The sequence below is a fragment of the Octopus sinensis genome, linkage group LG3 (assembly GCF_006345805.1).
Source record: "Octopus sinensis linkage group LG3, ASM634580v1, whole genome shotgun sequence".
NCBI lineage: Eukaryota > Metazoa > Mollusca > Cephalopoda > Octopoda > Octopodidae > Octopus > Octopus sinensis.
In genome coordinates, this window is record NC_042999.1 from 52,739,197 (window position 1) to 52,763,417 (window position 24,221).

Here is a 24,221-nt window from a genome sequence, read left to right on the forward strand (position 1 = left end):
AATACTTGCAATGCGTAGAGTACCCAAAGCACGAGTTAGATTTCGTTGATAGTGTGTCTGTGCTGATGTAGCAATTGTACTGCGATGTTGAGGGAACGTTATAAGGATCCAATCTTTGAGGATAAAAATACTGCATGACTGGGGATCGTACAGTGCCAGATGGAAATATTCTATCGATAATTTCGGTATAAAACAATATGCTGTCAGAGCGACAACCATCAAACATAACAATGGTGACAAGGATAATTCATGTGGGGTTTGTTAACTCCTCTACTAACTCGAAAGGTTTTTTGTTGTGTAAATTTTACGAAAAGTCTTCAAATTCTTGAAGATTCGTTGGCCGGTTTGCTCGAGCTGCAAAAACAGCAACAACAACAGCTGAAAGAACAAGAACAGCAGCAGATTGAACTGCAAAAACTTCAACAATAAATATTACAATAATAAATGCTGCCAATAATGAAATCGCCAGAAAAACTAGAATAACTGAGTTCAAATACGAACCTGACGAATGAATTACCTTCGAAGCATACTACAGAAGACTGGAGCAAATTTTCAAGAAAATGTAATGATTGGGACGACAAGATGAAAAAGCGCTTAGTGTTGAGAATACTGGTGGCAACAGAACATGAAAGTTACAGTAATCATGTACTCTGAAGAAAAGCTTCGGACATAAAATTTACTGACACAATAGATATAGTGTGTAAAATTGTCAGTAAAAAAAAGCACCTTATCCAACACACGTTGAAAATAGTAACGAGGATTACATTACATGCGCTGGTAGAGTACACAGGGAATGTGAGAAGCCTAAGCTGGACGAATTAACTCCACATATGTTCAAATGCCTGATTTTCACACAGGGACTTACTGCAGAAAAAGACACAGAAGTCAGAACTAAAATCATTGCAAAGCTGGAGCAAATCCAGGATGTAATCCTGCAAAAATTGTCTGAAAAATGTGAAAAGATGCTTAAATTGAGACACGACACAGAGGAAATTGGACGTAGATATTGTTTCCAAGTAAAACCATTACGGAATGGTCTGAATAGAGATAAACATCAGGATATAAACGCATGTTTTGCAGGTGGTGGTATGAACCAGAGGAAATATCGTCCATTTAAAAAAGCGGAGTGTTTTCGTTGTGGAAATATAGGACATATAAAGTCGCGCAGTAGAACTAAAACGATAAAGCATCAAGAAAAAGGTAAAATAATAAATAATATGTCATCGGAAGAAATTGGAATTATAACGATGAGAAAATTAGTGATGGTGAAAATTTGAAAATACAATGGTGAAATGCAGTTGGACATGGGTAGTGACATTACTATTATAAACGAAAAAAATGTGGAAATATGTCGCTAACCCAAATTTAATTAAATCTAAAAAAAGTAAGCACACCATATCTCTGGAAAAAGATTATATTTTTTCGGTGAATTTAAATGCAATATAACTTCTCGAGGTCAAGCGAAAATGACAAAGACTTAAATCTTGAAAGATTCACTTTATTCAACTTATTCGGTATAGAATGGATGGAACTATTTAATGGTAATTGGTGCACTTGGAAGTATCAGCACTCAACTACCAACATGGCTGAAAAAGATCAGTGCAAGTGTGAAGGTAGAACACCTACAAAATCAGCATTGCTTGGAACTGCAATAATTCTTGGCAGGGTTCTTGAAGCATGACCAGAGAACAAGTGTCACCTTAGTCTGCTGGCTGTGAACAGGTGACACTTTCCATCATACCCAGCAATATAAACTGTGAGTTTTGATATAAAAAAAGAATTATAAAAAAATAATAATAATAATAATAATAAATGCCCTGATGCATTACCAGGCAGTGGCTCTCATGGCTTATGATCTTAACTGGTTGGAAGTATTATCATGTACTTTGTTTTATCTTGGTATAAAAGATGGGCTACAGCAAATATTCTGCTCAATACCACAGATTTGCTTGTCAGTTGTTCGACTTTAACCAGTTGAGCATGTCCCTTAGTGTCAGACTATATGGGCATTTCTGATCGCGACCACAAGTAGTGGGGGAACATCATAGCCATGTGTTGAGAGGAATTATTTGATGTTTAGATAATTCACCTTTGGAAACATGGGTGGTTCTTTCAACATCATTTAACAACCCTTATTCAATGATCTTTTGAGTGGGATGGGCTACTCTACACGAAGAAAAGTCTAATTGGGCCCCACCTGCAAGGTCTTGTGCTGTTTATCTTTATAAGAGATCACCATGTCGCGCACATATGGTTGTGATGTATGTGCCTGGTGTATCCTTATCAGACGGGTAGTCATGATGGGTATACTGGGTTTCGTATATTTTACCCTAGTATCACTTTGATGACCTGCACTGCTCTCTCACACAATAATAATAATAATAATAATAATAATACGGGGGACGTTTAAGGAGAACACCGGGGGACGTTTAAGGAGAACACCGGGGGACGTTTAAGGAGAACACCGGGGGACGTTTAAGGAGAACACCGAGGGACGTTTAAGATGTAAGAAGGAAAATTCAGAGCTCCGAAATCTATCCACAAACATCGAAAACAAGGACATCCTATGGAGCCAAAGTTTTACTAACAAAGAATTGGACTGTATCCGAGTAAGTAATACTAATTGAAATTTATTACTATTTTCGAAACGAAATGATGTATTTTGACTCGATATCATCTCCACCTCTAACGCAACACATATAAACATGCGTGGAACATCACGATCATCCCCGACCCCAAACACCATGTACAAAGGAACTACGAAGAAATTAAATGCCACCGATACTATTCAACCCAAGAATAACAATCGAGCGGTACGTACATTAAACTTACAACAAAAAATGTACGAAAAACTACACGTGCGAAATAATGTGACAACAGAAATAAACGGACCGGTACCCTACGAAAATGACGACCGTCAAAATAATGGGCCGGACGTTGTACCTCATGTCCCGCAAATAAAACCCAAAAGACGTAAATGGACACGTGAGGAATACATTTCTATCTTACACGCATACTTCACAGCAGTACTCTACCCAATAAATGAAAATACAACAACACATACATATAAAATATGGAAGGAAAATAATAGAGATATAGACTTGGATACAGCAATGAACCCTAATAAATTAGCTAACGTACGAAGATACATTCTCAACACAAAAAAAATATCAGAAATAGAAATAGAACACCTAAAAGAAAACATACACCAGGAAAATGTAGATAGAAGCCACACAACAATGCCCAATAATATAAACACTGAAACTGTAAAACACAAAGACAAACGCAACATTCCCAACAAACACAATGTAAATAACGAAGGGGAGCCTAATGATTATGATAATATAAAAAATAAAATAATCAAAGAACTGAAAACCACAGAGCTCAAAATGGACCACCGACCATACCTCCCAAGAATCAAAATAAACGCAATAACAACACCAATTATAAACAACATAAACCTAGCCGTCACTGAACTAGCCACTGAAACAAAAAAAAGTGATATCACTGAACTAAATGACTGGATATACGCAGCAGCCACTGCAGCCACAAAAGAAGCTGGATACTCACCCAAACCCGCCCAAACAGGAGTACCACCACCCAAACAAACCCTGTGGATAAATAACATCCAAAACAAAATAAAAAAAATTAGAAAAGACCTGTCGATTCTTAATGAAATCAGCAAACAAGCAACGCTACTGAGCAACAAAAAGAGAACAAAAATACTCCGCAAATATAACATCACAGAAAAAGATTTGCCGGAGATAAAAGAAAAGCTGAAGCAAGATATCCTTGCCAAAGCTCAAAGGATCCGCCGGTACGAGAAACGCCAACGCTTCTTTGAACAGAAAAAGTTCAACTCCGACCCCAAAAAGTTCTACCAAGAACTGGGAAAAAATAAAATAGAAGTCACTGCAGCACCAACGACAGAAGAATTGGAAGAATTCTGGAGAGAAATATGGTCGGCGAACGAACCACCAAAGAAAGGGAGTATCAAAATAACAAACTCGGCATCTGAACAACTTTGGACCCCCATAACAACTGAAGAGGTCACCCAGGCACTGCAAAAACTAAGCAACTGGAAGGCACCTGGGCATGACAAGATCCCCAACTTCTGGTTGAAATATCTAACATGAATGCACAAAAAGCTGGCTGAAAACTTTAACAACGTACTAGCAGAGCCAGAGACAATGCCTGAATGGCTCACGAAGGGGAAAACCATCTTAATTCCCAAATCAAATGAAACAGAAAAACCAGAAAACTACAGACCAATAACCTGCCTCCCTACTATGTTCAAGGCATTTACTGCAGTGATATCACAAAGGCTGAACAAGCACCTGGACGAAAACAAACTGTTCCCAGAAGAGCAGAAAGGATGCCGCAAAGGCTCATATGGCTGTAAAGATCAACTAATGATTAATAAAGCCATAACTGAAGACAGCCACAGAAAGAAGAAAGGCCTCAGTATGGCCTGGATTGACTACAAAAAGGCGTTTGATAGCATCCCCCACACATGGATCCTCGAAACACTAGCCATTAACAAAGTAGCACCAACAATCATAAAATTCATAGAGCACTCTATGAATAAATGGCAAACAGTCCTACACCTCCAAACAAAAGAGGGACTCATGAAAACCAAAGACATCCCCATTAGAAGAGGAATAAACCAGGGAGACACGCTCTCTCCACTCCTTTTCTGCTTGGCACTGTCACCTCTATCTGATATGCTAAATAGAACTGGATGCGGATATAAATGTTACGGCAAAACGATCAGCCACCTTTTGTATATGGATGACCTAAAACTATACGCTGCAAATGACAAACAGCTGGAAACACTATTAAAGACAGTTCATGGATTTACCAAAGAAATAGATATGAAATTTGGATTAGAAAAATGCGCCAAAGTAACCATGAAAAGAGGAAAACTAGTAAAGAGTAACAACATCACACTAGATAAAACCAATGAAATAAAAGAATTAGACCAAAACCAAACTTACAAATACTTAGGAATCCATGAACTAGATAAGACACAACACACACAAATGAAAGAGAATATAAAAAAAGAATATTATAGACGAGTTAGATCAATACTAAACACAGAGCTCAATGCTAAAAACAAGATAATAGGTATCAACACTTTACCTGTCCCAGTTATAAGTTACAGCTACAATATCCTTAACTGGACACGAAATGAACTGACCAAAATAGATAGGAAAACAAGAAAAATAATGACAGGATCGAAGATGCATCACCCAAAATCTGACATAGAAAGACTATATATACAACGTATAGAAGGTGGTAGAGGCCTTATACAGCTGGAAAACTACTATAAAATAACCACCATAGGACTGCAAAAATATCTACTTCAGAAGGAAGGAAAACTGATCCAGATAGCGGCAAAACACGAGCAAAACAAAAAACTGTTCTCAGTATTTAAGGAAGCTGACAAATACAAAAAAGAAATCATACCACCTAATAAACACGAAGAAGAAGAAGAAGATGATGAAGAAACAACAAAAGCTATAGAACAAATGAAATCCAAACTAAAAATAGAACAGCAACGAACCATGATAAAACGATGGCAAGAAAAGCCCCTTCATGGTAAATACTGGACTAAACTAAACGCAAAAGAAATAGACAAAGAAAAATCCCAGCAATGGTTGAGAAGCTCAGGACTCAAAGCAGAAACAGAGGGATTTTTAATTGCAGCACAAGACCAAAGCCTCCCCACCAGAAATTACCAAAAACATGTAATGAAAAGAAATATTCCAAGTAACTGCAGAATATGTGGAGATGGAAAAGAAACAATAAATCATATTATCTCTAGCTGCCCAGTCCTGGCTAAGAAGGAATATATTCACAGACATGACAGGGTTGGAACCTACATACATTGGAAGCTATGCCAACATTATGGAATAACAACAGAAAAAAGATGGTATAGGCACACGCCAGAAAAGGTCACAAAAAACGAGAAAGCAACCATACTCTGGGATATGCCGATACACACAGATAGAGAAATTAAGGCCAACAGACCAGATATAGTTGTCAGAGATCATGAAGAAAAAAAATGCTTTCTAATTGATGTATCAATACCGGCAGATGACAACGTGTCTCTAAAAGAAATGGAGAAACTCTCAAAATACAAAGACCTGGAAATAGAGGTAACTAGAATGTGGAATCTGAAAACAGAAACAATTTCTATCATAGTAGGTGCATTAGGCATGATAAAAAAATATTCAGACAAATACATAACAAAAACACCAGGACTTACAAACACATATAACATACAGAAAATTGCACTACTAGGCACTGCACACATCCTACGCAGAACACTTTCCATACAATAACCATCAGAGCATCACAATAAATCACAGCACATACCCAAGGCACACAGAGCTGCGCTCGGTAGTGAAGTGAAAGCACGCTATAAAAATAAAACTACTGAATAATAATAATAATAATAAAAACAGAACAGCAACGAACCATGATAAAACGATGGCAAGAAAAGCCCCTTCATGGTAAATACTGGACTATACTAAACGCAAGAGAAATAGGCAAAGAAAAATCCCAGCAATGGTTGAGAAGCTCAGGACTCAAAGCAGAGACAGAGGGATTTTTAATTGCAGCACAAGACCAAAGCCTCCCCACCAGAAATTACCAAAAACATGTAATGAAAAGAAATATTACAAGTAACTGCAGAATATGTGGAGATGGAAAAGAAACAATAAATCATATTATCTCTGGCTGCCCAGTCCTGGCTAAGAAGGATTATATTCACAGACATGACAGAGTTGGAACCTACATACACTGGAAGCTATGCCAACATTATGGAATAACAACAGAAAAAAGATGGTATAGGCACACACCAGTAAAGGTCACAGAAAACGAGAAAGCAACCATACTCTGGGATATGCCGATACACACAGATAGAGAAATTAAGCCAACAGACCAGATATAGTTGTCAGAGATCATGAAGAAAAAAATGCTTTCTAATTGATGTATCAACACCGGCAGATGACAACGTGTCTCTAAAAGAAATGGAAAAACTTTCAAAATACAAAGACCTGGAAATAGAAGTAACCAGAATGTGGAATCTAAAAACAGAAACAATTCCTATCATAGTAGGTGCATTAGGCATGATAAAAAAATATTCAGACAAATATATAACAAAAACACCAGGATTTACAAACACATATAACATACAGAAAATTGCACTACTAGGCACTGCACAAATCCTACGCAGAACACGTTCCATACAATAACCATCAGAGCATCACAACAAATCACAGCACATACCTAAGGCACACAGAGCTGCGATCGTTAGTGAAGTGAAAGCACGCTAAAAAATAAAACTACTGAATAATAATAATAATAATAATAATAATAATAATAATAATAATAATAATAATAATAATAATAAATGCTCTGATGCAGTACCAGGCAGTGGCTTTCATGGCTTCTGATCTTAACTGATTGGAAGTGTTATCATGTACATTGTTTTGTCTTGGTATAAAAGATGGGCTACAGCAAATATTCTGCTCAATACCACAGATTTGCTTGTCAGTTGTTCGACTTTAACCAGTTGAGCATGTCCCTTAGTGGCTGACGATATGTGCATCTCTGATCACGAGCAGAAGTAGTGGGGGAGCATCATAGCCATGTGTTGAGAGGGATTCTTTAGAGTTTGAATAATTCACCTCTGGAAACACGAGTGGTTCTTTCAACATCCTTAAACAACCCTTATTCAGGGACCTTTTGAGCGGGATGGGCTACTCAACCTGAAGAAAATTCTAACTGGGCCCCGCCTGCAAGGTCATGTGCTGTTTATCTTGATATGAGATCACCATGTCGCGCACATATGGTTGTGATGCATGTGCCTGGTGTACCCTTATCAGACGGGTAGTCATGATGGGTATATTGGTTTTCGTATATTTTACCCCAGTGTCACTTTGATGGCATGAACTGCTCTCTCACTCAATAATAATAATAATAATTATAATCCCTAAAAAGTCATCGTTGCCTGGAACTTTAAGGGTCTTCTGCAGGTTTCTTGAATCATGATTAGTATATGAGTGTCGCTTGAGTCTGTCGGTTGTGGACAGCTGACACTTTGAATCATACCCAGTAATATAGAGCAGAGCCATTTCATGAAATATTAGTATATTCTATTCAGTAGTAGTAGTAGTAGTAGCAGCAGCAACAGCAGCAGTAGTAGTAGTAGTAGTAGTAGTAGTAGTAGTAGTAGTAGTAGTAGAGCAACGTTGGAAATAGTTATTTGTCAAGTTATATATATTATTGAAAGGTTTGACTACTCACCACCACAATTATACATCATGTAAACCAATTTGTAATTGTAGAAGCTTAGGTTTTCATATCTCCCGATAACGGACATCATTCTTTTATCTTTAGTGACAATATTGTCTTCGTAACTATTCGCGAAATTCTAAAATATATAACAGAAATCCAACAACAATAAATCCAGATATATAAATTTATCAAATAGGTTTAAATTTCCCCGAAACTTGATATCCATTCATTAATCTGCTGTGTACCATTCAGGTTTTGATGGGTTGAAGCTTATTTCTCGTAGTTATTGGACCCGGCGTTGCTCGTGTTTTCCGTGTTGAAGCTTAGCCCACCTCCGACTTTGTATTGAATAAGCGTTTCTTTAGTGACTATTCTATTGATTTTGTTGAAATTTTACACGTGAAAAAATGCAAAAGCTGCAGGAAAAATAACGTCGTTATGGGAATTTTCATTCAAACGCCCGATTAAGCTCACAAAAATCGATACCAACTGAGTATTATCGAGTTTTCGAAATATTCCGGCCTTATTTGAAATTCAGGGCATGTGATCTACCTATGTGCCCCAAATCATTAAAATCGGTTGGACAGTGTGGGAAGAGTTAGAGTAGCCCCCAAAACACACACAGACAGACACCATTACATATTTATGTATTTAGATTTCCAGAGAATTCTGGATCTAAAGAGACTTCTCTAAGTGAAGAGATTGAACGTAAATGTTATTCTGTGTGATATACAAGAGAAATGATGATAAAAAGATGATAAGCAGCTTGATAACATAAAGGAAAATTTGGCAAATATAGAAAGAGATGAGCACGCTATGAGTCACAGTGCCAATGGTATATCGTAACATTTGAGTGAAGGTTAAAGCGGTGGCCTGGTAGAATGGTTAGTAGGCCGAACAAAATGTTTAGCAGTATTCACCCATCTGTATGTTCCGAGTTCAAATACTGCTAAGGCCGACTTTCCCATTTATCCTTTCGATGTCAATAAAATAAGTAGCGTCCTGGTGTCGCTGACGTCGAATTATACCCTCACCCAAATTGCTGCCCCAGTATATGAGTGAAGGCTTACTAATCACCTCGTTCATTCTCTAAGAATTTTTATCTTTGCTCTCCTACAGCGTCTCAATAATTGCACAATCTGCACTTTCCAACTTTGCAAGCTGCACTTCAGTTTTGAAAGCAAGTGTCATTATTTTTTGTACAGAAGTAGCTATTATGGGAAATCACAAACTTGAGTGAGGCTAGCAAAATAAATTTTAAGTTATTAAAGTTGATGAAATAGCAATAAGTGAAATACAAATACTGAATATGATTTGTGGTTTTGTAGTCGGACGGACGCAGAAACTGTAACAAGAAGCGTATCAGTAACAGTTTGGTATGTATGTCCCCAACCTAAACACACCGTACATTACATAACATTCATGAGTCAATAATGTTCTTTACACCCATTTTAATTTCAAAGTTTGGCACAAGTCCTTTGACCCCCAACAGTGTTTAACTGTTACTTATATTATCGACCTCGAAAGGATGAAAGGCGATGTCCTTCTCGGGGGTATTTGAACAGGGAACGTAAAGACCCATGAAATGCCATTCATCAATTTGCCCGATATGCTAACGTTTCTAACAGCTCGGTGCAGTTATTCAAATGAGACGACGAGCTAGTAAAATCGGTACCGCCCCAGAATTAAAAAACTTAGCGGCATTTCTTTCAACTTTTCGTCCTAGGTGTAGATCCTCACGAGGTCAACTTTGCGTTTCTTCTATTCGGGGTCGGGAAAATAAGTACCAGTTGAGCACTACGGTAGATGTAATCGAATTTCGCCACTCCGCCCCCGCAAAAATACTGACCTTTTGAAAATTAGAAAAATTCTAAAAATAAAATATCTAAATAGATTCCAGTACATTTTCAGCTTCTTTTCTACTTTTCTATATGTCTACCCGAATGAAATAACGTTACGTACATACATGCACACGCAAACACACGCACATACAAATATACACGCAAACATATACGAACATGGATTTTATAAACAACGTTCCACAAATATATAGTGCAATACATAGATGATACACCTTCTATGGAGGAAGTATATATATATATATATATATATATATATAATATTAATTCGAGACAAAACCACTATTTTGCAAATCAAACAAGGAAAGACTTAATCAATACATAAAAAAATTTTAATATAAAGTAAATAAACCGCCACTACAATTGTTTCATGTCTTCAAATGACATTCGTCAGGTGGATTTCCGATCTTCTAGTCAGTTTTAATTTATTAAATTAAAACTGATTAGAAGATCGGAAATCCACCTGACGAATGTCATTTGAAGACATGAAACAATTGTAGTGGCGGTTTATTTACTTTATATTAAAATTTTTTTATGTATTGATTAAGTCTTTCCTTGTTTGATTTGCAAAATAGTGGTTTTGTCTCGAATTAATATTATATAATATTTTACTATAAAATTGGATTTAATCCTAAATCTGATTTTTTCCCTGTAAATTTGGATTTATTCCCTAATATTTATTATATATATATATATATATATATATATATATATATATATATATATATAATATATATATATATAACTATATATATATATTTATAATATATATATATATATATATAATATATATATATATATATATATATATATCTTACAGAGTAAAATAGTGGAAGTTATATCTTAATGATAATAAGGACAAGTATATAATATTAGCAATATTTTATTAATGGATAAAGTACAGCTATGATAGTAAAAAGGTTTTAAAACGTTTAAAAGTTCTTCTGATCATTTCTTGAATATACTTCCTCTTAAAATGAAATCTAAATTTGATAAGCATCGTTGGGAAGTATATCCATTCATCAGAGAATGAAGTCGAAAGGATGAAATTCGATGGAGGAAATCGAATGAATAAAATGCTGTTTAAATCGAATGAGGAAATTGTTAAAAAATTATTGGTAATTATATAAACCGAGACTGGTTTGGTTCCAATGATACAGTGATAAATCAGCTTTTAGCAAGAAAGAGGTCCACTCATGAAAAGCTTCTTGACCCAAACGTTAAGAACATAGTGCAACTAGAAAAGTTGTACAGGTCTCAGAAAGCAGACTTGCAAAAAGAACTCAGGAGGCTTAAAGAGGTGGAGGAATTTGTCTGAGGAAGTACAGGAAAGACATTAAAAGTTTCTATAGTTTATTGTGGCAAGCTTTTGGACTGCAATCTTTATCATCATATGTTCCCTTGAATTCGAAAGATGGAAATGAGGTTATTAAAGATCCTCCTGGAATAATGAATAGACGGGGAATACTTTGCAGATCTTTTCCAAGATCTGTCTGTAGTGAATATGGACATAAACAACACTCCACAAAGAGATATAGTGCAACACATTGAATGATAAACCTTCCATTGATGAAGTAAATCTGGCATTACGTAAACTGAGATCAGGAAAAGCTCCTAGATTGGATTGCGTTCCAGTTGAAATTCTGAAAGCAGGAGGGGATCATATTTCATCTGAAATTCATATCCAGATAACTTGAGTTTGGAATGAATCTCCTGTGTCACAGGAATGGATAAATGACATTCTAATCTCTCTATACAAGTGTAAGGACCCTAAAGCAGTGTGTTGTAATTCTAGAGGGATAACGTTTCTAGCACACACTAAGAAGATATTTTCAAGGATCATGTTAGATCGTCTTGTTGAGAATGTGTGTCCACATGTGATTCCTGAAGGACAATGAGGTCTCAGATCAGAACGAGGAACAATGGACGTGATATGTTCTGTGAGGCAGGTTCAAGAGAAATGCTTGGAGGAGCAAATGTTTAAACTTTGTTGTCAGCACATGTTGTGCGCAGTTTTTAAAGAAATACACTGGAACATGAAAGCTCAGGTGGTCTTTAATGGTGAGCTGTCTCTTGGATTTTCGGTGGACAACGGTGTCAAATAGGGAGATATTCCTGCCCTTACACTTTTCTCTACTTTGCTGCATTACTTTGGTATGCTTTCAAGGATTGCAACAGGGGAATCGGAATCAGATTTCTGACATCTAGTCATCTTTTTAATTTGGCCCAGTTTAACTGCAAAGCAAAGACTTTCGAAATATTTGTCAGAGAATTATGCTGATGATGTTGATTTGTTGGCACACTCAAAGGAGGATATGCAACATTGAAGGGACACATTTTCCATTGCATGTGTACATTTCGGATTCACAATTATTTTGGGGAAAACCAAAGTAATGTTTACTCCCGTGTCAGGACAAATATATTCTGAACCAAACATTTTTGTGAAGAGAACACGGTTGGAAGTTGTTAACACCTTTGTTTAACTAAGAAGCACACTGTTAAGAGATGGTAGTCATGATCCAGAGATATACTATTGAATAGGGAAAGGAAGTGTTGCATTTGGAAAGCTGGAAAAGCGAGTATGAGCGGACAGAGGTATTTACCTGCAGACACAAATCAGTTTCTATAAAGTGTGTATTGTCTGCACTTCTTTATTTAAGTGAGACATGGATCACTTACAAGCATCATATAAAAATGCTGGAGGAATTTCATCATAAGTGCCTCAGACGTATCTTAGGAATGAAATGGGAATGTTCCACACCATATACAGACGTTTTGCGCATGGTACGTTGCAGCTCACTTGAACAACTTGTTATCTTGTCTCAAATAAGATGGACGGGACATGTTATTAGAATGAAAGACGAGCGTTTGCCAAAGCGTCTTTTCTAGGGTAAGCTCAACTCTGGTAAGCGACCACAACATAAGCCGAAGAAAAGGTATAAAAACTGTGTGAAGAAAAACCTGGAGAAACTAGATAAGAACAAAAGTATTGGGAAAATAATGCTCTAGATCGGAATAAGTGGAGAGGTGCTTTTAGAACTGGTTGCCATGCCTGGGAGGAAAAAATGATTCAACACTCTGAACTGAAAATGGCCTGCTGCAAAGGAACAATTGGAACTGTAATCAACAGTGAACATTGGATTTGTATTATATGTGACCGCGTTCTGTTGTCAAAAGCAGGATACGTGAACCATATGATATCACATGAAAATCGTAATGAGCAGATAGGACACCAACGAGCTCTTGAATACCAACCACCTCTTGGACACCAACCACCTCTGACGACTTCTGTCATATGTCAAAAAACTTGTAAGACAATATCTGGACTTAAAACACATATGCTAATTCACAAAAATATTCCTTCAGAATGAGATTCGAAAGGGCAAAGATATAGAGCTTGAATAATATGTCACTTGTGTTTTAAACCCTATCAGTCGGAAACTGGTCTTAAAAGTCATCTAAAGGCTCATCAACGGAGTAATTGTACTGTGTGATGGTGTGTGGTGTGTGTTTTGATGGGACGACTATCATCTCTCATGATGGAGCAGTCATATATATATATATATATATGGAGAGAGAGAGAGAGAGAGAGAGACAGACAGACAGAGACAGAGAGAGGTCGTCAGAATTTTGGAAAAAAATCCTCTTATTTCTTCATTATTAGCGCTTTCGTTCCTCTCTAGAACTAATCAAATACAATTCTGTGAATGTACAAATAGCTTGTTTATTTATAGAAAACAGATGTTTTTTTTTGGGGGGGGGGTTCAGAAGAGAACATTGTTTTTGTTTTTTGGGGTGAGGTTCCACTACAATGGAGACGGATTTATAGAAATATAGGTAGGTAGATAGGCTGGTAGATAGATAGATAGATAAATAGATAGATTTATAGTGAGACAAACAGACAGACGGGTAGAGTGAAAGAGAGAAAGAGAGAGAGAGAGAGAGAGAGAGAGAGAGAGAGAAGGGGTATCCACCCTCCTATTCACCAGTCATTCATTTATTTAATTATTTTTTCCTTTACCATTGTATTGGAATGGGTTTAAGGATGATGACCATTTAGCAATATGCGCCCTCATATGCAAACTTAGTTATGGGATATTTGGAAGAAAAACTTTGAGGAAGTAAAAAAAGTTTTTGATCAGGAATACAAGAAATATATCATTAAAAAGTGGAAACGCTTACTTGAGGATTGCTTCATCTTGTGGGAAAAATCGTATTAAGATCTCAATGTATTTAACAAAATACTTATTTCTTTATTACCCACAAGGGGCTAAACACAGAGAGGACAAACAAGGACAGACATAGGTATTAAGTCGATTACATCGACCCTAGTGCGTAACTGGTACTTAATTTATCGACCCCGAAAGGATGAAAGGCAAAGTCGACCTCGGCGGAATTTGAACTCACAACGTAACGCAGACGAAATACCGTTAAGCATTTCACCCGGCGTGCTAACGTTTCTGCCAGCTCGCCGCCTTCGTATTTAACAAAATACTGAACATCCTTCACTCATCCATCAAATTCACGATAGAAGCCAGTTGTAATGAACTACCATTCCTGGATATTCACATAAAAATACAGAATTCCAGTTACAACAAGCATATTTTACAAAAAAAACTGACACATATCAATATTTAAATTCTACTCTTGCCATCCATCTCACATCGGGCAAAACGTCCTAGACAGCATGGCAAGACGCATCTGTGCTATAGTGACTGACCCCAAAATACTTGAAATCCGACTCAACGAACTCAAAAGCTTACTCACAATGCAGAAATACCCCATTAAGATTAATTAATGAGGGGATTAAAAAGGCGATGAAATTGAACATCACCCAACTACGGACACCTAAGGAAAAAGTTAATGAAAACACGATTCCGTTCATTAATAGACACAGTCCTGGAATAACCAACATCTTTCACGCCATAAATTCGGACTTACCTATACTCCTACAAAGCCCCAAAATGAAAACTCTGATTGAAAAAGAAAAAAAACATCTTAGGGAATAGAAGACACCAACGCAAAAATATTAAAAAACACCCCACAAGGGCAGAATTCAAATCAGAGAATGACTCAGAATTATTGGTGAAAGAATGTGGAAATAGGAGATGTGGAACATGCAACAACTTCAAATACTTGGTAATTGGTTCCCGCATAAAATTCAAGAGTGGATCCCTTTTCAAAATAAATGCAGGTATGAACTGCAAAACGCAAAACCTCAAATACTTCACTTACCTGCCCAAACTACAAAGGAAATTACATTGGCGAAACAAATAATTCCCTTTGCCAACGGGCAAAAATCCACAGGCAACATATCCGACAAGAAGAATTACGCAAGATTCCATTAGGTAAGCGTCTGGAAATATGTGGCGACGGAAAATTCAAAAATTTTCCCTTTTGCAAATGTGCACACGACGATCCACAATACCGAAAAGCAATGGAACTACATTTTATCAGAAAATTCTCTCCAAAGTTGGATGTTTGAAACAAAAGCGGAGACATTATGTTTCGTAAGTGTTATACTAATGTCCTCTAACGCAATTTCATAGAATTGAATGAGGTGTGATCGAAGTGACTCAGTATTAACCTATTCCCAACCACACATACACACCGCACACACACACACACACACACACATACACACACACACACACACACACACACACACACACACACACACACACACACACACTTCATCAAGGAATCCTCCCTAAAATTGAATGTTTGAAGGTAAAGTGGAGAATTTGAATTCTTTATTTTAAATTTGGCTTATTTCTACAAATTTTCAGATATATATATGTATAACATTGAGATTTTCTAGCTTTACGTATATATATATATATATATATATATATATATATATATATTATATATATATATATATATATAAAAACATATGCATTTAAAAAAAAATTAATGGCTGCCCCCTCGTTATCGAGTATGGCCATTGCACGAAGCTTAGCTGTTACTGGTGATGTGATCGCATGTGACTTTTTAGACCAGCTAAAGATCTACAATGTCTTGTACAAAATTGGCAACTGAGACCTTTACTGGTAATAGCCGGCTGTAGTTGTAACTGGGCTTCATGTACCTTTGCATGTCGTTTAAGTCCTCCTGCCGAATTACACTCTCTTCGACATGCCCGACAGATATGATTAGTATGGTGTGTTACACCACCACCAGTGGCAAGGTTGTCACTCATCTATCTCGTTTTATGACTACATACATACATACATACATACATACATACATACATACATACATACATACATGCATGCATACATACATACATACATACATATTCAGTGAAGGCGCATGGCTCAGTGGTTAGAGCGTCGAGCTTATGATCGTGCGGTTGTGAGTTCGAATCCCGGACTGGGCTGCATGGTGTGTTCTTCAGCAAGACACTTTATTTTATGTTGCTCCATGTAGAAATGAGTTGCGACGTCACTGGTGCCAAGCTGTATTGGCCTTTGCCTTTCCCTTGGATAACACTGGTGGCGTGCAGAGGGGCGGCCTGTATGCATGGGCGACTGGTGGTCTTCTATAAACAACCTTGCCCGAACTTGTGCTTGAGAGGGTAACTTTCTAGGTGCAATCCCATGGTCAGGCTTGACCTAATGGTGTCTCAGCAGCATATATATATATATTCGTTTTATTTTATTTACTGATTAATTTTTTTTTGTTAGTTTGCAAATATACTAATGTATTTTCAATCAGAACTACACTTTATGAAAATAATCCCTCCAAAAATGAATGTTTGAAAGGGATATATTGTAAATATAACTCAAAGAGGTGAAAAACAAAGGAGGAAAAAAGGAAAGAAAAAGAAAGAAGAAAAGGAAAAGGTGGAGAGAAAAGAAAAAGAGATAGAAAGCAAAAAGACTTTCAGTGAATACCAAACCACACCAGTTTTTTTGTTAAGTGGTCACCATCCTTAAACCCATTTCAACATAATGGTAAAGGAACAAGTAATTAAATAAATGAATGACTGGTGAATAGGAAAGTGGATACCCCTTCCCTCTCTCTCTCTTTCCCTCGACCGATCTGTCTGTCTGACTATCTATCTATTTTTTCCTCTATCTATCTATCCATCTATTCATCAGCCTATCTACTTACTTATATCAATCCATCTCCATTGTCTTGGAACCTCACTCAAAAAATACAAAAACAATGTCCTCTTCTAAAAACCCCACAAAACATGTTTTATACAAGTGAACAAGCTGTTTGTACATTCGTATAACTATTCGGTAGCTAATCCAAGTGAAGACAGGTGTTGGGTCTGAGGGAAAATTATTCACAAACATTTGCACATGTGGAAGTTGTCTGAGCGATGAATTCCCCTGATGCTCACAATGTGCCAGGAAAACGAGGAGGACTTCTATCGGCAGACTTATCACACGGGATGAAATATGGGTCCATCACTATGACTTTGAGACTAAAATCCCGTGTCCAACCCTCAGACTCAGCTGGCAAGGAGTTTCTCACAGTATTTTGGGACCAACCCGGAGTAGTGATGATGGATTTTCTAGCAAAGGGTACCACGATTATGCTTCTCTGCTGCAGAAACTGCGGGATGCCATCAAAGCAGAGAGGCGTGGCAGACTGACCAAAGGAGTCCGCCTCCTCCAAAAGAATTCCCCAGTTTAAAATACACATGCTGTCCAGATGAAAGAAAACTTCCGCCGCTATGAAATCCTTCCTCATCCCCCTTACTCTCCCGACCATCTGACTTTCACCTCTTTCCAACCATTAAGTATATTTTGAAGAGGAAGCACTTTTCAGAGGATGGTGAACTTATTTCTGAGGTAAAGTCTTGGCTCCAGATGCAACCTACCGACTTCTACAACGAGAGCTTTACATCTACATAAAGCAATGGGAGAAGTATGTCACCATTGGTGGTGGCCATGTAGAGAAGGAATAATAATTATACCAAGATTCATTTATCCCATTCCTTGCAAAGTGGGTCAGGGGAAATTTTTAATGAACATCTCACGTACGCGAACATATATGAGGTGGTATTAAAAGGTTCCCGAACTTATCGTCAACATCACCATCCAGAATTAGATATTTTTTATTAAAAAAGTAATTTAATTACCTAAGTTTAAACAGCATCTTCTTCGAAATAGTCACCTTTAGTAGCATTACACCAGTTGTAACGTTCCTTCCACTTTCGGAATCCGGCCTAAAAGTTGTTTTCCGTAAGCGAGTCGAGGACCTTCTATAATTCACTCTCGATCTCGACAACGGCGTTAAAACGAACGGCGGACTTTGAATTGCATTTTCATCTTGAAGAGGAGATGAAAGTCTGCAGGAGCTAAATTTGGTAAATAGAGCGGGTGCGAAAGCGATATCATGTTATGTTTGACGAGAAACTCACGAGTCAGGGTGGCGGTGGGGAGGCTCAGTGAAGAATCCAGTTCTTCACGCCTCACAGATCCGGTCGCTTTCGCCAAATATCCTCGCTGAAACGCTTCAAAACATCGCAGTAAAACTCTCGATTGACGGCCTGACCCAAGGAGATGAATTCTCGAAGCTCATTATTACATTCCGGGTGTGACACTCGTGGTAAATGTTCAAGATCACCCATTGTCTTCTAGGGATGTTAGTCAGATTTTGAAGTGCCTGTCCCACTAGATTCATTACCTACGACCCATTGCTTCGTCGCTGTAAGCTTACCGAAGTATGCTAAATGTCTCTGTAGCGGGCTTCCCAAATTTAACGCAAAATTACACATTGGATCTTTGTTCAAAATCCATAAAAAAAATTAAAAAATTCGCAGACTGCAGCATACACGTGAAATTTCAGTTCTTGCGAAGTAAAAACATCACGAAGGTCACTGGTGGGTCTAATGGCGTAGGCAACCATGTGCTGACATATATTGGCGCGCCACAAAACTAGTTCGGAACGTTTTGATACCACAACGTATATATCAATATTCTTGAATAGACTTAATTTAAATAAATATATGAATTAAATATTACTAAAATTATATATATCTCCCAATATAGGTAAATTTTAAAATAATAATAGAGGATAATTTAAAATTAAAGGTATGTATAGAGTAATTACCCCTTTTGTACTATTCACTTATAAATACCCATAGTTCCCTGCTATCCTCTTCCTCTAATCACCATTTTAGTAATAGCAAAAAAAAAATGGAAAATATGTATTTAAATTTTTCTTGTTATATATCACATTTAAACATGCACATTTTTATTCTGATGTATAATTTTATATCTCACATTCTGTATTTGACATATACTTGATTTTACATGATATATATATATATATACTAATTCATATTTATAATGTATAATTTATAAATTTTAATTCTTAGTATTACAAATTATAATTGTTATTTTTTATTTTTAATTCTTAATTTTTAATCTTTAATGCTTAATTGTATTGCTTATTTTTTAAAGGGATGTAAAATTAGATATATACTATTTTAAAAAACATCCTGAAGATGTGTTGGAATAATTGCAAATCTGACGATTGCATATATGTATTTATATATATAATAAAATATCATTAGATATTAGATAGATGGTGTAATTTAATTGTTCATTTTGAATTGATAAAATGTGTTTTTACTAATGTTTTATATATATATATATATATATATATATATATTATATTGTGTGAAAGTTGATTTAGTATTTCTAAATTGAATTTTTTCCCTGTTTGGATTTATATTCCCTCAAATAATTATATATATAAATATATATATATACATATACATATATATATATATATATATATGTATACAGTCTTGTATATGTATATATATTGTAATCTTTCAATACTGAAACACATTCCTTCATATAATAAATTTAAGTATTAGCTAAAGTAGGAGATAATTAATGAAGTATAAAATATACCCTGCTGGTAATTTTAGTTATATCCTTTACTAAAGGATATAACTTATTATTTCGGGATGTTCAAACTGATACCATGAGATTACTTTCAGATATACTCATTAGGTTGTTTTTGTTTTATCTGAAATAGGATACCCGCATATCGATTAATCCCCCCAAATTGAATTGATATTGACTTTTATCAGATATTTTGTATATTTATAGATAAATATATAAATATATAATAAATAGAACCTTCAGGTACGATATGTAGAAGCCTATAATGCTGATGGGTTGTACCCGATTGATTTGGAAATTTGTTTTCCCAAATTATTTAAATTAATCATACAATTGGTTCTACCAGTAGGACCTCTTATAGATGTCAGATATGGACCTTTCAGATAGGATAGAGGTGATAGAGTGGCACTCATCCTTGAAGGATATACCTATTCCCAGCCGGAATTAACATATACAAATTAACCAGCTAAAAACTTTATAAATATAATGAAATGGAAGGCTCACTACTACAATAACAACAATCTTAATAAGAATAACACTAACACGGAAGATATAGACCATATAAAGAGAAACTTCAAATCTAAGCAGGAACCTCCCAATAATAGAATTGTACAGGACTTCGAGGAGAAAATATGGAATATTGTGAAAAATATCAAATTTAAAAAAATACCCTAACGGACACAACAAGCATCTCAGAAACTTAGCTAGAAAAATTGAAATATTAAATAATCAGAATGGAGTTATAGTGCAATCTGATTAAGACCAGGAATTTATACAGACTGGATACATCACTCGATGAAAAACTACTAGAAAGAGAATAATGAAAAAATATAAGGTAGTTAATAAAAATTATTTAGATAATATTAACGTAATTTCCACAAAAATTATGGTTAAATATGGTATTGACAATAGAACTGAACCATATATCCCGATACATCCAAGAATAACGATTAAAGACCATAAGGTTAATTTTTACTCAAACCCCCAATAAGATTAATATGCCCTAGCAAGTCAGATATAGGTAGACTTAGTAAATTAATTTTAGATAAATATATAGTAAAATTAAATAAGTTAGGTAATCTTAAACTCTGGAATTGTAACCGAGATACTATAAAATGGTTTAATAATATTAAGAATAAAATTAGATATAAATTCCTTCAAATTGATATAGAGAATTATTATTCATTTATAAAGAAGTGGCTTTACATAAGGCCCTATCATTTGCCACGAGAAAGGTAAATATGTCATTTGAAGAAGTCAAAGTGGTGTTGGCCACGAGGAAATCTATTATAAAATATAAACTATGGCCAAGAAAAGACATTAGAGATTGTTTTGATATACCCATGGGTGTCCCGGATTCAGCCGAGGTTACCGATCTTGCAGGTGTATATCTCTTATCTGAACTACAAATAGAATTTACGAATATAGAGGGTGGTCTTTATAGGGACGACCTGCTACTTATATCTAGGAATTGCACTAATAGGTCATTAGAATGCCTTAAGAAGAAAATGTACAAGTTCTTTAAGAATTATGACCGAGGGATATCTATAGAGAATGAGCATTATGCAGTAAATTATCTAGACGTCAACCTTAATCTAGTCACTAATAAGATCCATCCATTCCATACGTTGAATGAGAACCTAAAGTATATTAGTTCTTCAAGTAACCATCCTAGATTAGTGAAAGAAGCCTTAATAAATAATATACGTCAAAAAGCACACCTTACCTGCTACACACAAAAGACACGTTACAGACGCACACACTCACACACGTCTGAGTCACTAGCCTCTATTCATAAAACTTACACATTCACAGACACCATTCTCATACACACGCGCGCGCACATTCATTTTGTGTCACCAGTAGTTTATTATCTCACTTTCAACAACTTTGAAATCTTTTTCTAATCATTCACCATGCTTGACTACTAAATCTACAAACTCTTGTTTTTCATTCTCTCTCTGTTTAGTTTCTCTTATTCTTTTCTGTTGAAGAGCGTAGGCTCGAAACGTAAAAGACTTGTCCATATTCTCGAGCGTCAAACTAAAACACCTGCTAGTTGTTCATACACCTGTCTTTTTCCTTTGTTTTTCTATAAATTTCTATTATACATACATCTCTCTCTCTCTCTCTCTCTCTATATATATATATATATATATATATATATATATTCTTTTACTTGTTTTAATTATTTGACTGCGGACATACTAGTGCACCGACTCGAAGGGCTTTTTAGTCGAAGAAATTGACCCCACTCACTCTTGCTGAGCCACTAATTTACAGGACAAACACCAGCATCGGTTTCAAGTGATGGTGGCTGGGGACAGACATGGACACAGAGACACGCACATAAATATATATATATATATATAGTGGTTGGTGTTAGGAAGGAATCCAGCTGTAAAATCCCTGCCAAAACAAACACAGTAGACTAGAGTAGTGTTTCTACCTGGCGGCTCCTGTCACCCGTCCTACTAATGTATGCTTGGAAGATGGACGTTAAACCTTGATGATGATGATGATGATGATGATGATGATATATACGACAGGTTTCTTTCAGTTTCCGTCTATCAAATCCACTTACAAGGCTTTGGTCGGTCCCAGGTTATATCAGTAAATAATTGCACAAGATGCCACACAGTGGGACTGAACCCGGAACCAAGTAGTTGGGAAGCAAGCTTCTTACCACACAGGCACGCCTATATAATTTTTGGGTTTTTCGTGTTTGTATGACATTCATGTTTCCATAGTGTTTAAACGACTCAGGCGGTGAAAAGGAAGATTAATGGATGTCATAGAGCGCTTTGTGATCGCTTTCACTCGCTAATTATGTTACACCATCACCAGTCGATATGATTATGCACAAAAAAATATATATTAAAAATAAAATTTGATATGTACAAATGAAGAAAAACAAGTGATAACACAAGAGATTATCAGTTTTATGTTTAAAATGTTAATTAATCATTGGAGGGTAAGGACGTCATACTGTTCTCTCCAATAATCATGGCCTGGTGTGCAAGTTGTGAATTTGAGCTTGAGACTCTACTGGTTTGATGAGCCTACTCTACAACACTGGCTTGACATGGCTCGGCAGAAGAACGCAGTATTTTATACTCTTACCTCTAAGTAGTTAAGTCGATTACATCGACCAGAGGACTCAACCGGTTCTTATCTTTGTTGATCTCGAAAGGATGAAATGCAAAATCGGCCTCAGATTGTATAGCTTAGAAAGAAAAAGAGAAGAAATTTGAGACGACTTGTTTTGTACAGCTACTTACGCGGCTGTGATAATGCATGATGCTGTAATAGTCATAAGGTATACCAAAAGTGAATGCTTTGTCGCGGCTGATTTTCTCGAAATTATGGTAACTATTTATTCTGTGTCGATATACGGTTATATAATGATCACGATCCGGGCGGCTATGTTCATGATTTAATCCCATGCAATGTCCTAGTTCATGTAAAATCGATCTAATCTGCAAAATACAAGGTCAAAGTGATAAATGCATAAAAGAACGGCTTGAAAATGTTACCAGGGTTCAATCCTGTACATGGCCACAACCTCACGGCTGAAGCATATAAGAGAATAAGAGGATAATTGCAAATTAAAACAGTTGTGTAAAGAATGATTATTCACGTGATTTCCATAATTTGCCTGTTCAGATTACAATAAGATTAGTTTTTTGCAGTTAACATAAGTTCATATTTTGATGAGAATACTATCAAAATTTGATGTAGAGATTGTCGACAACCAGGTAAAGCGAGATATATAGTATCAAGTGATTTATATTCAGTCTAACTACGGTAGAAATAGCTACACCAATCTCCGAGCTAATAAGCCGATACATTACCCACCAAGTACTGCAACGTGAAAGTTTAATCATAGAACATTATATAAGTGTGGACAGCTTTTCTTAATTTTTTAATGGATTGCTCGCAGAAATGTGGACAACGTACTAATAGATGTCATTTGAACGTTTTCGACGGCAGCGAGTTGACATAATCACAGAGGGTTGGACAAAACAATTTTGGGTTCAACTCTGGGCGAAATCAACATCAGCTGGTAAAAATCATCAGATTCGATATAGTATTTGAGTATTTGTTCTTTAGGTGAAATCTTTCCGATATTAGTTTTTCTTTTCATCCTTCTGAAGTCGATGAAATAAAGAACCAA

The 24,221-nt window shown here is 36.1% G+C and overlaps 1 protein-coding gene across 1 annotated transcript in view; it reads right to left on the minus strand.

The window, feature by feature from the left end:
- The window catches only part of LOC115209455, a 93,485-nt gene that overhangs the window by 40,523 nt on the left and 28,741 nt on the right, over positions 1 to 24,221 (minus strand). The window contains exons 5-9 of the mRNA XM_036501648.1: positions 23,326 to 23,523; positions 13,352 to 13,454; positions 12,317 to 12,401; positions 11,635 to 11,809; positions 8,317 to 8,443 (exon numbers count right to left, since the gene is read on the minus strand). Coding sequence (XP_036357541.1) covers positions 8,317 to 8,443; positions 11,635 to 11,809; positions 12,317 to 12,401; positions 13,352 to 13,454; positions 23,326 to 23,523 — 688 coding nt within the window. The remainder of the gene's footprint in view (positions 1 to 8,316; positions 8,444 to 11,634; positions 11,810 to 12,316; positions 12,402 to 13,351; positions 13,455 to 23,325; positions 23,524 to 24,221) is intronic.